Source organism: Chinchilla lanigera, unplaced genomic scaffold, assembly GCF_000276665.1.
Source record: "Chinchilla lanigera isolate Chin_1 unplaced genomic scaffold, ChiLan1.0 scaffold00020, whole genome shotgun sequence".
Taxonomy (NCBI): Eukaryota; Metazoa; Chordata; class Mammalia; order Rodentia; family Chinchillidae; genus Chinchilla; species Chinchilla lanigera.
Window position 1 is genome coordinate 1,031,113 of NW_004955421.1, and position 16,206 is coordinate 1,047,318.

The 16,206-nt window shown below is 39.0% G+C and overlaps 1 protein-coding gene and 1 long non-coding RNA gene across 3 annotated transcripts in view; one reads left to right on the top strand and one right to left on the bottom strand.

The window, feature by feature from the left end:
* Nucleotides 1–336: 336 nt before the first annotated feature.
* On the bottom strand, nucleotides 337–3,634 carry LOC102023482. The gene is made up of 2 exons (XR_260783.1): nucleotides 3,545–3,634; nucleotides 337–694 (listed from the first exon to the last, which is right to left on the bottom strand). It is a non-coding gene; the product is annotated as an uncharacterized LOC102023482 (long non-coding RNA).
* A 96-nt stretch (nucleotides 3,635–3,730) lies between these two features.
* Nucleotides 3,731–16,206, top strand: part of Pdcd6ip (programmed cell death 6 interacting protein) — a 74,795-nt gene continuing 62,319 nt past the window's right edge. For both annotated transcript variants that reach the window (XM_005383657.2, XM_005383658.2), the window contains exons 1-3: nucleotides 3,731–4,067; nucleotides 13,258–13,312; nucleotides 15,167–15,236. In XM_005383657.2, coding sequence (XP_005383714.1) covers nucleotides 3,859–4,067; nucleotides 13,258–13,312; nucleotides 15,167–15,236 — 334 coding nt within the window. In that variant the 5' untranslated portion in view covers nucleotides 3,731–3,858. The remainder of the gene's footprint in view (nucleotides 4,068–13,257; nucleotides 13,313–15,166; nucleotides 15,237–16,206) is intronic.

A 16,206-nucleotide genomic window follows, 5' to 3' on the forward strand; every position in this document is an offset into this window, starting at 1 on the left:
GAGATACGCAGAAAGGGAGAAGCATTCAAGGTTATATGAGGCAAAAGAGACAAGTTTGAGACACTGAGTAGGATCCCTGTGACCAGGCAATAACAAATGAGAAGCAAGTTGCTAAATATGATGTGGAGATAGGCAGAAGCAGATCATGTTACCATAAAGAGTTTGAATTTTATTCTAAATTCCATCAGATAAGGTCACCTTAATCTTCCTTTGATCGATGCTACAAAATTAACCACATACAGATATTCATTTCCTTTTTTCCTCTGCCTCAACAAACAGAATCTTTTGACTCAAGAGATGGTAGAAATGAGACCGGGCCATAAATTGCAAGCTATATACCCCTGCACAAGCAAAGCTTTATTGGGGTGAAAGGGAAAGGATCTTCAACTGAAGGGAGATGACAATTGGTTGAGAGAGGGGCCAAGCTGCTCAGAACAAAAAGCAGCAGGATTTTATTGATTTGTGGACTAAAGTACAGTAGTTCCCATTGGCCAGGGGCACGTTTCCAAAATATCTTTCTTCTTGTGACAGACTTGGACCACCAGGTGATCATCGTCAACTTGTCCTAGAGTTGTTGCATTTTTTGTGCAGCTGGCACCATCATCCTGTGCAAAATATCCTGGCCTTGTGGATCTGGGTCCCATGATAAGGCTAACAGGGCCAAAGACTTCAGCTGCTTGGGATTTTGGGGCTTCTGTAGAAACACAAAGGTGCAGGCAGAAAGTAGTGGATATGAAAAGAAAATACATACCAGATTCAGTGGGCAATAGGCCAAGTTAATCTTATATTACAGTCTTGGAAAAACATTTTTAAATGATTAACTATCTACATGCAGAACTGAGTAGACCAAAAGGTTAAGAGCAAAGGTGACAGACACAATGTAAGACAAGCCCTTTACAGCATTTTAGTCAACTATCAGATATCTGTAGGCTTAAGGGTCAATGTTTTTAGCAAAAGTGACCTTTAGATGCCTGGGAAGTAACCAGGCAACTGTTATCATCATTCACACGAGGGATGTCACAGCAAGGCTAGTGGGAAGCTAACATGGTATGCCAGCTGCATGAGTTTTAAAACTGGTGATTATAATTTACTAAAAGCAAGTGAAGCTAGAGGACTGATTTAGGGTTTTCCATGATAACAGTTTCTCATCCCATGCAAACATCTGGAGATTTTTGTCAGGGTCTTATGGTGGGTCTGTTAAAAGAGCACAGAATAGAGAAATAACATGTCATGCCATAAAGGGTAGTATTTTACTGTACCCAGGGACTTATCTTGTCTTCCCAGCCTCCTGTGCCACTAATGCTGGTCCCTAACTATCTCACTGTACTTAGCCCCTTTGGCTATTTGCTCTATTCTGAATCTTTGTTCCCAATGAATCAGTCTTGTCAACCAACATACAAGATACTTTAGCGTCTTCTATCTTTAAAACATACCTAATGAGGTACTATATTTCCTAATGGCTTCTGAACTACTTTGAAGTGTTCCTTCAGTCTTGGGGGCTTAAAAATAGTATGTATGCTGACTATCAAACAAGATCTTTTTGTGCAGCACTAATCTTACACTACAGGGATATTCTTATATATAGAATTATCAACTTAATGACTCTAATACTTAGATGTAAAAGCAAACAACCCTCATTCATGGGTTATCCACTGGTCTTCCTCATTGCAGTACATAATCTCACCAACCACCCAGATGTTTAGATCCCCAAACCAGTTGCCATCTGTGACCACTTTCCTTTATTTTTTTATCCAGTTCATTGGCAAATTCTTCTGTTTTAACTAAAAAATGTACTTCCTTGCTGCCTTTGCTGCTTTTCTCTAACGTATTCTCTACACACCAGGCAGAGTGGCTACTTTATTTACTTTAATACAGAATAGTTTAAAGACACTTTATAAATTGTGGTAAAATAAGCTTTTATTATAATGTAAGAAGTATACACTGTATGCGGCAAACAGAATACACAAAACAGGTAAGCATAAAGAAAATAAGATTAGGATTTAACACTTTAGAGTACAACTCATTTTTGTAGTACATAAATACACACATGTATTTTTTAAAAAGCAGATATTGTAACATAATGCCATTTTATGACTTACTTTTTTCAGCTAATAATCTCTATCTTTATTTGTCAATAGTTTCAATTTATCTAGTAGTCTCTCTGACTTTTCTTTTTTTTTGTTTTTTTGAGACAGGGTCTCACTCTGCAGTTCAGGCTGGCCTTGAGCTCACTTTGTAGATCAGGCTAGCCTCAAACTTGGAACAATCCTCCTGCCTCAGCCTCCCGAGTGCTGGGATTACAGATGTGTGCCACCACACCCGGCTTCTAGTAGTCTCTCTGTACTCAAATTTCAACTGAAAAATGTAATAGATAGTTTGTATAGATCAGGATCCAGTTCAAGTGGTAATACGCCTTACATTTCTTTGCATAAAGCAGTTGCTTTTTTCATGGCAGTAAATCTTTAAAGAGATGTAACAGTTATCTTCAGGACTATTCCACCTTCTAAATTTTCTTGACAATTTCTTCTAGTACAACTTGTTTGTTCATCTGTCTGCTGTATTTATTGTGTGTCAGATGCAAAAGCTTAATAGATTCAGGTATTTTCACCTAGGATGTATCAGAGATGATATTGTATAGCTCACATTACATTCCGTCAAGAGACAAAATATCAGATTAATCTATAGGACAGCCTTTTTAAATGTGTAAAAGGTAAATTTTTTAAGTGCTACTTATAGCTTCTTTTTTGCATACTGACAAAATGAATTCTTTAACTTGGCTCAAAAGGTTTTGAACTATTAAATACCTGCTTACTACTTCAACTTTCATTCTGTTCTCTTATTTTTTAAAAAATTCTTTGGTACTGGGTATTAAGACACGGGCCTCTGGATGTTAGGCAAGCATTCTTAAGTTTTTTTTTTTTAAGCATACAGTATTTTACTTTGAGACAAGGTCTCACTAAGTTGCCCAGGCTGGCCTTGAACTTGCCATCCTTTTCTCTCACCTTCCCCAGGGGCCAGGATTACAGGCGCGTGCCACCACGCCTGGCTTGTGCTTACTTTTTAAACTTTTGCAACAAAATTTATTTCTACTCTCCGGACATATGAAGTGCTTTTGGTCTGAGAGGCTCTCCCTTGCGCATCAATTCCTCTCCACTCTCCTTCTTACAATGTCAAGCATCTTTCTAAACTACAAATGCCATTTTAAGTTCACCTGCTCAGAGAAAGCCTTCTTTGATTAACTTGTTTAAAATTTGGTTTTTAGGAGCACTTCAAAATCTTAAATCTCAAATCTCAAGTACTGTTAATTTTCCTCTCCTCGTGGCATTTTTTTGTTTATATTACTGGGTTCTTCCCCAGCTCTGTAATCTGCACACAGGCAGAGACGGGGCCAATTAGGCTGACTGTACACAGAATCTGCACACATCAGACCAGCGATAGTAGCTTGAACGAATTAGCACAGATCACAATATCCCTGAGGCTGCAAGGTTGTAGGCAGGTGGAAGTTGTGGGCACAGGGAAGTTGTTCAAATGGAGGAATACTTACTCTTACGTGAAAGTGCTCAGTCCACTCATGCGGACAGTAAGAAAGGCGAGAATTGCAGATGCAGAGTCAGCGCACGCTAAGGTGCGCACAGGTAAGCGGCGTCGCCACGGCGCCCTCACGTGACCTCGCGCGGCGCGCGCCCTTCTGACTGCGCCTGCGCCTGCGCTCCCGGAAGTGACCAGATCCGAAGCGCAGGCGGAGCGCACGTCCGTCAGCCCGTCGGTCCGCTGGTCCGCCGCCCGTACCCCGAGCGCCTCGGCCCTCCTCGCTGTCCCGCCGTCTTTCTGGCCCAAACTGTGGCCAGGGTACTCATCATGGCGACATTCATCTCGGTGCAGCTGAAGAAGACCTCGGAGGTGGACCTGGCCAAGCCGCTGGTGAAGTTCATCCAGCAGACCTACCCGAGCGGCGGGGAGGAGCAGGCCCAGTACTGCCGCGCGGCCGAGGAGCTCAGCAAGCTGCGCCGCGCCGCCCTGGGCCGCCCGCTGGACAAGCACGAGGGCGCCCTGGAGACGCTCCTGAGGTGGGCGCGGGCGGAGGGGGAGGTCGCGCAGCCCGCCGCCCTGGCCGCCTCCCTTCCGCTTCCCGGGCTCTAGCGGGGTGGAGGCCGCGCCCCGCCGGGCGGGGGCGTAGGTGTGGTCTGCGTTCTTTTCCCGCAGCCGGGCCGACCCTGCCCTGCGTCTGTCCGCCCGCCCACCCGCTCCCGCGTGGGTGGCCGGGGCTCCCGCTGAGGGAGGAGTAGCTGCGTCCTCCCGATCGCTCTCCTTGACTAGTTTTCCCTTTTCTTTGCGACTCTTAACTGAAGGCTTTCTTCTCCCCCTTTTCCTGTCATGTCTAACGACTTTCTGGGCCAGGTCTAAATTCTATAATAGTGGCTGCTTTGGGGAAGTGGGGGAATTGGGACACTGGACCAAATAGCTCTTTTATTGCTTACTACGTTGTTAACTTGAAATGGATCATCTTAAGTTCAAAATAGAAGACAGATGGAGAATTCTAGAAGTGAGGAGGTACATTTATTTGATATAAAGCTTGAGTGACAATGTTCAGCATAGGCTACTTAAAATTAGTTTACAGCCAAGTGTAAGTGATGGGATAAATTTATTTTAGCAAATGTTTATCAACCTCATTTTGTATTTACTTTTATTTATTTACCTGTTTGGGGTTTTTTTGAGAACAGGTCTGGCTATGTAGTTTAGACTGGCCTTAAACTCACTATGTTAGCCTGAGCTTACCTCAGACTCTAAAGGATCCTCCTGTCTCAGCCTCCCGAGTGCTGGGATTACCTAGTGAGTTGCCACTACGCTGGGCCAACCTCATGTTGTATTTAATGAGAGTTCTTTTAGTGGTGGTTAACAGTTACAGATGACAACATTTTATGATCTCATTTCCTGTGTGTAATACATTCTCCTTGTTCCACAGAGAGAAACACAGTTGTATTAAGGTCCAAATATTAGAAACCCAGGTTAAACTAGCTGAAGCTAAGAAAAGACATTTTTGTGCCTGAAAAGTTTGGGGAGATTCCTTCCTAGGCGTTAGGCACCACTGCTGATCTTGCCTTCACGACGCTTTTTCTTAGGTGAGCTTTGTCCGTGTATTGAGAAGTGGCCACTACCAGCTCTTAGAGTAATTGTGGTCCACAACCCTATGCTTTCTCCTTAGCTCTTTGATAGTCCTCTAAGGCCTCTAATTTGGTTGGTTTCCAGCCACTTGTAATGGAGAATAAAATTCAACGATCTTTGCTGGGGTCAACCCTCTGGTTTAACCTCTCCATCCCCCATCTGTCAAAGCAAGATTAGTTTGGACAGGGCAAGGATTGGGTTCCCCAAAGGAAGAGATACTGAACAGATTGCTCGGAGGTTATGACTTTGCAGTATCAGTTTTAAAGCTAAAACTAACTGTTAGGCTGCAAGGATTATTAGTCTGATCCTTAACATAAGCACTTTTTTGAGTTAACCTAAGAATAGTTAGCCTTTTCATTTCCTTTTCTTTCCTTGTTTTTTTTTTTTTCTTTCGTTTCGTGAGACAAGGTCCCACTTTTGTAGTCCAGGCTGACCTTGAACTAGCCATATAATTCATATTGGCTTTAAATTTGAGATCCTCCTACCTCGATTTTCTGAGTGCTGGGATTATAGACATGTACCTTTACACCCAGCCCACTTGGCCATTCTTTAGGATTAACAAATTTAAAAGATTTTCAAAGCAATTTTTATGTAGGCTGAGTGACATTCAATGGGGATTTTCATTTAGAAGTTTTAAGAACACAGCCAAGTAGTGCTGCATGCCTGTAATTCCAGCTGCGTGGGAGGCCAAGGCTGGAAAACCACGGGTTTGAGGCAGGGGTGGACAAGTTAGCAAGATCCTGTTCCAAAAAATTAAAAAAGCTGGGGATGTAGCTCAGTGATAGAGCACCCCTGTGTTCAGTCCGCAGTCAATGTTTTTCAAAAAAGCATATTTGTGGTATAATGAACCTTAAAATATTTTGTTGAATATTTTAGGTTTGGTTCCAGTGCTAAAGGAGCTTAGGGTCTTCAGAGGAATTATTTGCCCCATGGTTTTAAAATAACAAAGACTGATAGTGGCTAATTCAGATAACATTCTGCTGGGAGCTTAAGAAAGTCATTCATGTGTTCGTTTTTTCTTTCAGTAGCATGCATGTGGAAACTTTGGTGGTGGAGACCAGAGATGGTCTCCTTGCAACTATATTTCTGTAGGCACTTATATATATAATCCTCTTCCAGCATAGTCATTCAACAAATAATCAGATTTTTTCTTTTTGCTCTTTTAGTGGGACCCTTATGCTCTTTTTGCTCTTAGTAAGCTAATAAAATTTATGATGGAATTGTGTGCAAAAATTCTTTGGGTATCCCTTTGGTTTACTCTTGAATCAGATATTTCTTGGGTATATTTAAGATAGTTGTCACATAGTTGTGAGATAGCATTCAAGTCAAGCAGAATATCTTATTTTTGATACTTATGTTTGATAAATGTGTAAAATGAACGTTAATTTATGTTTTTTAGCTTAATGAACTTTTAAAGTAACAAACTGAAAAATAAGCTCTGCATACAGCTCTGCATACAGCTCTGATGATAAATTTACCTTTCTGTTAGTAACTTGTAACTATTCATTTTCCTAAAATACGCATAAATGTGTACGATTCTTACAGGAATGGTTACTTAAAAACTCATTCATATAACACTTCATCCTTATAAAGTGCCTTTACTAAAAACTAGTTAGAAGAGCCTTGGTGAACTTTAGGGTGACCAGGTGGGAATACTATTGGTTTTTTTATTTTGGTTTTGGAAGTTACATGTACAGCATTGTGTCATTTGTGGTAATCAGTTTCTTTAGAGAGAAAGACTCTAGTTTCCTTCCATGAAATTGTCTGGTTGTCATTTTTGTGAAATTTGATCAAGATGAATGGCAGTTGAGAATCATGTATGCAGACTTTTGTCTTTTATTTTTAATATAGCATTTGTATTAGGGTTAGATTCAACTGTTACGTTTTAGAATCTAAATTATCAGGGAGTTAAATTGAGATTTTATTCTTATATAAAAGATTAGCAGGTAGGAGGCTCTGGTAGTCCAGGGATGGTGGTTTTGTGAGGTTCTTTGAGGCTCAGACTTCCTTCAGCTTGGTAAAACATACAGTATGGTCCTTGTTTTCGTGGCCTGAGTAGCATTCATACCCAAGTTCCAGACAGTAGAGTTTGACAAGGAAGAAAGCCATAGGGCTCTGGCTCTAGGATGTTTCTTGGAAACTGCCCCAATACATCCTGCTTATGTGTTACTGGCCACTATGGATGCCCACATCTCATAGAAAGAATGCTAAGAAAAAGTTTCTATTATGAGCAACTTGTACCTGCTAAAAATTTGAGTTTTGTTAGTAAGGAAGAAGGGAAGAACCTTCAGCCTGTTCATCCCTGCTTTGAAGTGCTTGATATTCCTAACAGTTTTCTGAGAGTGAATCTATCCTCAGGTGGAGGATCTGGGAGCCTGAAGATTGTTTTCAATCACACCTTGTCTTTTGAGTTGCAGATTGAAAAGTCTGTCCTTTATAGTACCACATGTGCCGGGGATATAGCTCAGTGGCACAAGTGCCTACCTGGCAAGCCCAAGGTCCTGGTACCGCCCCCCCCCCCCAAAAAAAAAGACTGTAGTACCACATACTTCTTAATTCAGGTTCTTGTTGGCTTCTTTGATATGATTTGGCTTGTTTGTTGATTCCCTTCCAAATTCTTAGGCAATTTTGATTTCAGCTTTCTCTGGTATTATTCACTTTTCCCTTTTTTGAAAATATTGTTGAAACTTCTTGTGTGCTGTTGTGCCCTTTCTCATTCTCTTTATCCTTGCATGTTGTGCTTTTGTGGGAGGGTGTTGCACTTTGCATCGGTTTTTGTATGGAGTGTGAGGACAACTCCAGTGAGTTAACACTGTAAGCCTTGGAGATCTGGCTGGAGTGTTCCCTGTGCTGCATTCTGCCTGTTGTTTCCAGTGCTTGCCTCCTTGGCCAGTGGCCTTGCTTAACTGCTACCCAGGCTTGCTCTGGTGCCACCTTCACATTGGGTACTCTGTTCAGCAACAGCTTGGCATCAAGTAGTGGAAAGTCACTCGGGGATTTGACATCTGAGCACAGTACCTTGATTCCAGTCACCTGTGCTAGGTGCCCAAGATGAAATGTCTGGGCTTCCTTGGAAGAGAGATTCCTTGCAGGAATTTGGATGTTGGGAAATTGAGCATTTTGATCACTCCTCCCCTTGTACGTGGCTCTTCTTCAGAAAATGTCTGCAGCTGATGGCAGTTGGACATCTATGTACCCAATGTGCTCACCACTAGGATAGTCCTCAGCAAAAAGGCTACAGAGTAAGAGTTTCTCTATTATTATGTAAGTACTCACATACTTTCTTTGATTTTACCTTTTACCCAGAAAAGTCTAGAATAATATTTTTTGGCAACAGCTTGGCAATCCTTGCTCTGTAGCCACACTGGCCTCTTTGCCACAACCTCACATACCTACAGGCATTCTTGTTGCCTTACGCCTTTGACGCTTGTTCTTCCTTGTAGACTCTTTGGGAAGTTCCTGTTCATTATCAGAGCAGAACTTTAGGCTTTACTTCTCAGAGACAGGAAAAAAGATTGCTTTTTGAAAACGGCATTTTCTTTGGGTGGTCTTTTTTTTAGGACCAGCAGCAAACCTAAGCAAAAGACATACTACCTGCTGTCATAGAATTTAGAATGTGAGAAGAGATGTTAATAATGGTCCTACAAATAATACATTATGAACTGGGATAAATTCTATGAAAGAAATGTTCAGGGTTTGAGAAGTTATAAACTGAGGAGGAACTAATTTTAAAAAGGGATTATATTGACTAAGGTGTCACTTTTGCTGCCACCATGGGGACATGTTGGTCTGTGATGCTGTCATCTGTTGACTGCAGATAGCTTCCTGATTTCTCTCCTTTCCCCTTGCATACTTGCAGTTGCTTATATAGCAGCCAGGGCAACTGTGAAGATAAATTAGATCATGTGACTCTTTTGTTTAAACTATCTGATGGTTTGTCTTCTCACTCACCGATATAATAAAAGCCAAAAGTTTTACAGTTTCACTCACGTATTACTTTTTTTTTTTCCTTTTTGCGAACTGGAGGTGGAACCCAGGGCCTTCACTTTGAGTTACATCCCTGGTCCTTTATTTTAGGAGAGAATCTTGCTAAATTGCCTAGGCTGGGCTCAGACGTGCAATCTTTCTGCCTCAGCCTCCAGAGAGCTGGGATTATAGGCATGCACTACTACACCTGTTGTTATTTCTTTGACTTTGTTTCCTTCTGTTTTTTTCACTCACTTTATGGCTGTGTTGGCTTCCTTGTGATTCTAGAAACATTCCCAGGCACACTTTCATTCCAGAATCTTGGCCCTGGCTCTGCCTAGACTTCTCTCTCAGCAGTTTTGTTCACTCCATCATTTCCTTCAGGATTTCTCCATTCATGATGTTCTCAAATTAAAAACAAAATTTAGTTAAATGGCCATCTTACTTAAAACAGCAATCTCTTTACCTCACTGTATACATACTTTATTCTCTTACCTTTTTTCTCCATAGTGCCCAACACTATCCTATATTTTTTCTTTTTTTCTTTTTTTTGTCTTTTTGAGAAGGGTCTCGCTATGCAGTTCAGGCTAGCCTTGATCTCATTTTATAGCCCAGGCTGGTCTCGAACTTGCAATGATCCTCCTGCCTCAGCCTCCCGAGTGCTGGGATTACAAAAGTGCTGGGATTATAAGCATGTGCCACCACACCTGGCTCTTTCCTTCTCAAAGCTTCACAAGTACACATATTTTTAAATGTTTACTGCTGAATTTGTATACCCAAGAATTGTATTTGGTTTATAGTAACTGTAGTTGAACTCAGGACCTTTGAACTGGGCACCATCTCCAGGTCTCCCCTCTTAATCCTTCTACAAAACATTTTTTGAGACAAGGTTTTGCTAAATTGCCCAGGCTGGGCTCCAACTTGTGATTTTCCTTTTACAGCCTGAGAAAGTGCTGGATTATAGATAGGGTTGTTCTGCCATTCCTGGCACAAAGTCTTCTTTGAAGGCATACAAGCTCAGAATAAAAAGTGAGAAATAGGGGAAAAGGATTCAAATATAAAAGAACAATGGGTGAAGGTCCTGAACTAGGAGACCATATAATTTAGTGACTTGAATGCACAGTGACTATCCTGAGATAAAGCCAGAGAGTTGGATGATGGCTAGGTAATGCAAGACCTTATCAAAATGAAGCATAATGAGAATCCTTTAAAGAGTTTTAATACTTAATACTTTGAAGTTTGCCTGCTACATAAATCTTTCTTTTGGTGACACTGGGGATTGAACCTGAGGCTTTTACTCTGAGATACATTTAAAGGGCCCCTTCCCTCAGCCTTTTTTTTGAGACAGGTTCTCATTAAGTTGCCAAATTGCCTAGGCTTGGCTTGAATTTGGGATCCTCCTGTCTCGGTGCTGGGATTCTAAGTGTGTATCACTACACTTGGCTATAGCGTAATTCTTCTGTAACTTTTATAATAACCGAATTGACATTGATTAAGTCTTACTACTTAATCCATAGAATTCATTCAAATTTTGTTGATTTTCTCAATAATATTGTTTACAGATCTGGGAGATCATGCATTGCATTTACTATATATGTCTCGTTTGTCTCCTTCAATCTGGAACAGTTCCTAATTTTCTTTCATAACCTTGACAGTTTTGAAGAGTATAAGCTACTTTATAGAATGTCCCTCAGTAAGGTTTTGTTTCATATTTCCTTGTGATTTATGCATTTTTACATAAGTATACTGGTGAATCGATGCTGAATTCCTTTTAGTGCATATCAGGAAAACATGATAGTGATGTGTCCTTTTAGTGGTCATGTTAATTTTTATCATTTGGTTAAAATAGTGTTTGCCAGGTTACTTGACTTTATAGTTGATGAGTATGGTGTCAGAAGTTTTTTCCACATAGATACTTTAAATCTGTGTGACACCTTGTTTCTCATCAAACTCATTATTTCTAGTATCCATTGATGAATCTTACAGGAATCAGATATTATACTAGTCTAAAAGCTGCCAGACAGCAATTTTTCTACCGATCATTTCTTTTAGATTAATTCACTGGCATTTTACAGTGGAGTGGAACTTTCTCTGTTCATCTCTGTTTACTTCACAATACTGTTTGAATTTTTTTCAACAGATTATGTTTGCTAGTGTTACTTATTTTATTTATTCTGAGGTCCAGAAAGCTAGTTTCAGGTTTTTTTTTAAACATGGCCTTATCTCTTTTTGTGTTTTGTCACCAGTTTGTTGAGATATGATTCACTTTCATCAAAAAAAAATTGTCAAAATTAAAATTGTCTCCAAAAAATGATCACAGTTTACAGGGAAACATAAAATTGACAGTTCTATATTTATAACATACCCTATGCTAGGTGTGTTAATATTTACTTTCTCAAGGTTTCTGTTTTTTAGTGCATTTTCTGGCCCTTCTTTCAAACTGGCAGGAAAACTATGAGGCAGGCACTCCTGATTTTTACACCCTGTTTGCTGTTGTGCTGCTGCTGTTTGCGCCCACACCTAAGGTGTGTTACAGTGTTTCAAAAGTTCTTCCAAATGGAATCACACCAATTCTCAGAATCATTGTCTGTGTTCATCATCCTCTGTGACAGGCACTGATTTAGATAAGGCTTATCTCCTGAAGATTGGCAAAATCCAGTGTGTGAAGACAGCACTAACTTTTCAGTCACAGGTTTAACTTTCTGTTAATCACTGCTTCCTTGTCTATAGAATTCTGATCATCATCTTTTATATCAGAAGCTTTATCTTTTTTTGAGTACTTCATCACTTTTTTTTCCCGAGACAGAATCTTGCTATGTAGCTCAGGCAAGCCTTGAATTCACGCTGTTCCTTCTGTTTTAGCCTTCCGAGTATTGGAATTACAGCTATGGCGCCACCATGCCTGACCCAGCTTCATCACTTTTTGGCATAGCCAGATATTTTAGGTTTGAGTCTTAAATCTTCTCAATTTTATCCACAGTGTTAACCTTTTCTGTAAGGTTATTCACAAGAGCTTCTTTTAATGCAGGACATTCTTTGTCTGGGCCCTAGGTATGCTTATTGCTGTTGTGAAGTATAACCACCTCTAGTCTCTTAGCATATACATTTATGAATCACATACCTATTTATGTATTTTTCTTTCTACTACAGTAAAAGATGAGTTCACATTGATTCTTCCAGTCCAGCCCCAAGCCAGCACTAGTCTTGTCCCTTCCCATATTTATTATTCTTTTCTCTGATAGTGAGAAATCTGTCATCTATTATCTTTAATGTGTACATTCAGTTGCTTAGTTTTTCCTGTTTGTAACCCAACTCATGGCCATGCCAGCCAAAAGCTTAGTTTAAGATATTACTTGCTTATTCCCACACACTAAACCCTGAAAACTTTACCCCAGAAATAACCATTGGAAAGAGGCCCAGGGAAGGTAGAAGAGAATTAGGGAAGGTTAAGAAAGGGTAGAAAGGAAGAAAAGATTAGAGACCATTTACAAAGCTTGGTCTTGACCCTCTTCCCCTTCCTCTTTCATCACCTTACTGGCTGAAAGCTTACCCCGATGAGGGGGGAGACTGCTTCATGTTTAGTGATCGTTCTGACTGCTGTGTGGAGAATATATTGGAAAGGAGAAAGGAGACAGGAAGATTGGCTGGGAAACCTGGATTAGTCTACCTGGGAGAGATGAGCTATGTGAACTTTGATGAGCTGTGTGGCAGTGCTGGACAAACCTAAAGAAGTGGACAAACCTCCAGCACATTTGAAAGTTGACTATCTTGTTTTAATCAGCAATTTAGCAAAGATACTGATTTCCAATGCATATAAATATTAACTTCATAAGTATTTTAAGAAATAATGTAGTTTCCAGATCACATGATAGCTTATTTTTAACCAATAAAAGTTGATACATATTTTTCTGTTCTCATAGGTATGAATTTTTTAGTCACTTTTTTTTTTAGTGCAGACATTTTAACTTGTCTTTATACTTTAGCAGATTGTACATTTACCTTGAAATAACTGACGAAATTGGTTTTGTAGGCCACTCCAGTTAAGCTACTTCAATAATAAACCAGTTGTATTTACAGGAGTATGTCATATTTAGCCCAGCTAATTACTGATTTTGTTTTTCTTTTTAGATATTATGATCAGATTTGTGCCATTGAGCCCAAATTCCCATTTTCTGAAAATCAGGTAAGTTACTAATTTTATTTTAAAGTCATATGATAATTGCAGATTACCCATTTCCTTCTGTCCATGGTATCATTTTATTGAGATCAGTGATTCTTCCTACTACCTTTAATCTTTTATAAGATAGTTTTATATTAATTAAAAGGTTTTAGGTCTGTCTGATAGAAATCTGTGTCCTTATGGAGGGTCTTCTGGAATTCTATTCGTGTAATTCTTCCCAGTCTTGTGGGGCTCATATAGAGCATAGGACTGTTTTATATTAATAGAGGAGCTAGAGATTGATTAATGTGACCTGCTGTGTCCTTCTCCATGACTTTTACAGAATTAAGGAAACTACATAATTCAGGCTTACTATTCTGTGTTTAGTGGTTAAAAGTTACTGACACATTGTATTTGCATGTAAAAGTTGCAAATGCTATTCTGATTGATGTTATAATATAATAAGCTCAACTTTGTTTCCTCCTAAAGTCTAGTTGTTGGAAATACAGATGATTTCTTACAGTTTTATTTGATATTTGGGAGATTTGAAAAAGGGTTTTTTTTTTGTTTCTTGTTTTTGTTTTTTTGCAGTACTGAGGTATATGGGACTTCTACACTGAGGTATATGCTCAACCTTTTTTAAAAAAAATATTTATTTTGAGACAGATTCTCGCCAAGTCTAGAGTCGGACTTGTGATCTTCCTTCCTCAGCCTTCCAGAAAGCTGGAATTATAGGTCTGTGCCACTGTGCCTGGCTCTGATAAAAGTTTTTATAGTATGTGGTACTTTTAAATTTTAAAGTAGTACAAGAGAAGTACTTTAAGCATTTTTTTACTGAAGTTTTTATAGGTGAAATACTTGTGTTTGTTTTTTTTTCATTTTTTCTTCTGGTACTAGGAATTGAACTTATGACCTTGCGCTTGCCAGGCAGGTGTTGTGCCACTGAGCTAAATCCCCAGCCCCTGAAATACTTTTATATTGAGGTTTGCTTTAAAATGCTCCAGAAAAAATGTGTGTATGGATGGGGGATGGGGTGGGGCAGGGAAACTGGGCAGCATGTGAATCAAGAGGAGCAAAAGACTAGAGCTGCTGAGAGTATCCAGGAGTTTATTGTGCTAATCTTTCTGTTTTTGTGTATGTTTAAAATTTTTCCTGCTCTAGACTTAGAAAATTTTTTGTGTTTGGATGTAATACATAATTTAAATGAGGTGCAGGTCTTGTATGTATATATGTATTTTTGTGGAAGTGACTATAGAATTCAGAGCCTTCAGCATGCTAGGCATATACTTTACTGCTGAGCTATATTCCTAAGCTCTGAAATTCTTTTTAACTTTTATATGTAGTATACTTGTTTTAGAAACACAGTTTTTTTAATTAAAATGTTATTTGTAATATACTACCATACAGAAAAGTGAACAAATCATGTGTATAGCTTGAATCTTCACAAAGTGAATATGCTTGTATCACTACCACTCAGATCAAAAAATAAAATATCTCTTCAAAGAAACCATTCTCCATCTTTTGTAATAGCAGTTTTTAATTTTATCTCCTAGCAAACCTGTAGTGTGTTGTTGGCTATATTTTTTTCGCTTACTTGGCAAGTATTTATTAAGAACTTGTTCTGTTGAAGCCATGGTACATTTGTAAAGATCGGTAAGATAGTGTTTATGATTATAGACACAATGACCACTCGAAGTATCCAAGTGTCACTATTCCACTTTAAAAAATTTATGATGCAGAAGAAAGAAAAAGAATTGATGGGTTAGAGAAGATAGTATCTTAAGACAGGTTGAGCTTTTGTTTTTTTCTCCTTGTAGATTTAGCAATTAATGAGCTCCAAGATGGTAAAATAATTTTGTTTTCTCCCATTCTGTTCAGATATGTTTGACATTTACCTGGAAGGATGCTTTTGATAAAGGTTCACTTTTTGGAGGATCTGTAAAATTGGGTATGTATTTTTAATAGAAATGATAGGAAACATGATCAAAGCATTTTGTATTGTTTTAGTTTTCCAAAATTGTTCTTCTAGCGACTCTTTGTAAGTACTAAAATTTTTTATATTTCATTTTCTTAAACTTTAATGCTATTTCAAAATATTTATAGAGAGCCTATGCCTTGCCAGGTACTGTCCTAGTTGTAAAAATGAGTAAGATTGTTGTGTTCAGTGTGTTTAGGAAGATAACTGATCATTGTAAAGTCCATTATGTACTGTGTAATGTGTGACATCTGCTGCATGATGTTTTGTTCTGTGACATGATGGTGGGCTTCATAGGTTATGCTGTCTGTTGATACAGTCATCTTAATTTGTGTAGAAGTATGATCTGGTGTTTGATGTATTCTGGTTTTGTTTTGTTTTAAGATGTCTCACTATGTAGTTTACACTGGTCTTGCACTCACCATGTAGCCCAGGCTGTCCTTGAACTCATAATCCTCTTGCCTCAACCTCTCGAGTGCTGGGATTATAGGCATGTGCCACCATGCCCAGCTCACATGTATTCCATGATATTCACAAAATGATGCTATCACCTATGGGCTTGATTCTTAGAATGTATTCCTGTCATTAAGTGAGGCGTGACTTTATATCGGTCTTTGGACAAACTTTTGGTAGCACAAATGAAGATGAAGTGAATTCTACCTACTGAAAGCAAGTAGTGTTTGGATCAGGTGTTGAAAGACCTGAATTTTTTTTTCCAGGAATAAAATAATATTACAGATATAACATAACCAAAGGTCAAAATGGTATCTCTCATGTGCCTTAATTTACTCATTTCTGGGGTTCCTGTATGGATTAAAGAGTGAAAATCTGTAAAGTCGTTAGAACAGTGCTAAGTATTAGGTACAATGAATGGTAATCAATAATAATATTTTGTAACATATATAAATAAATAAATCTGTGATACACATGCATGAGTGCCCAA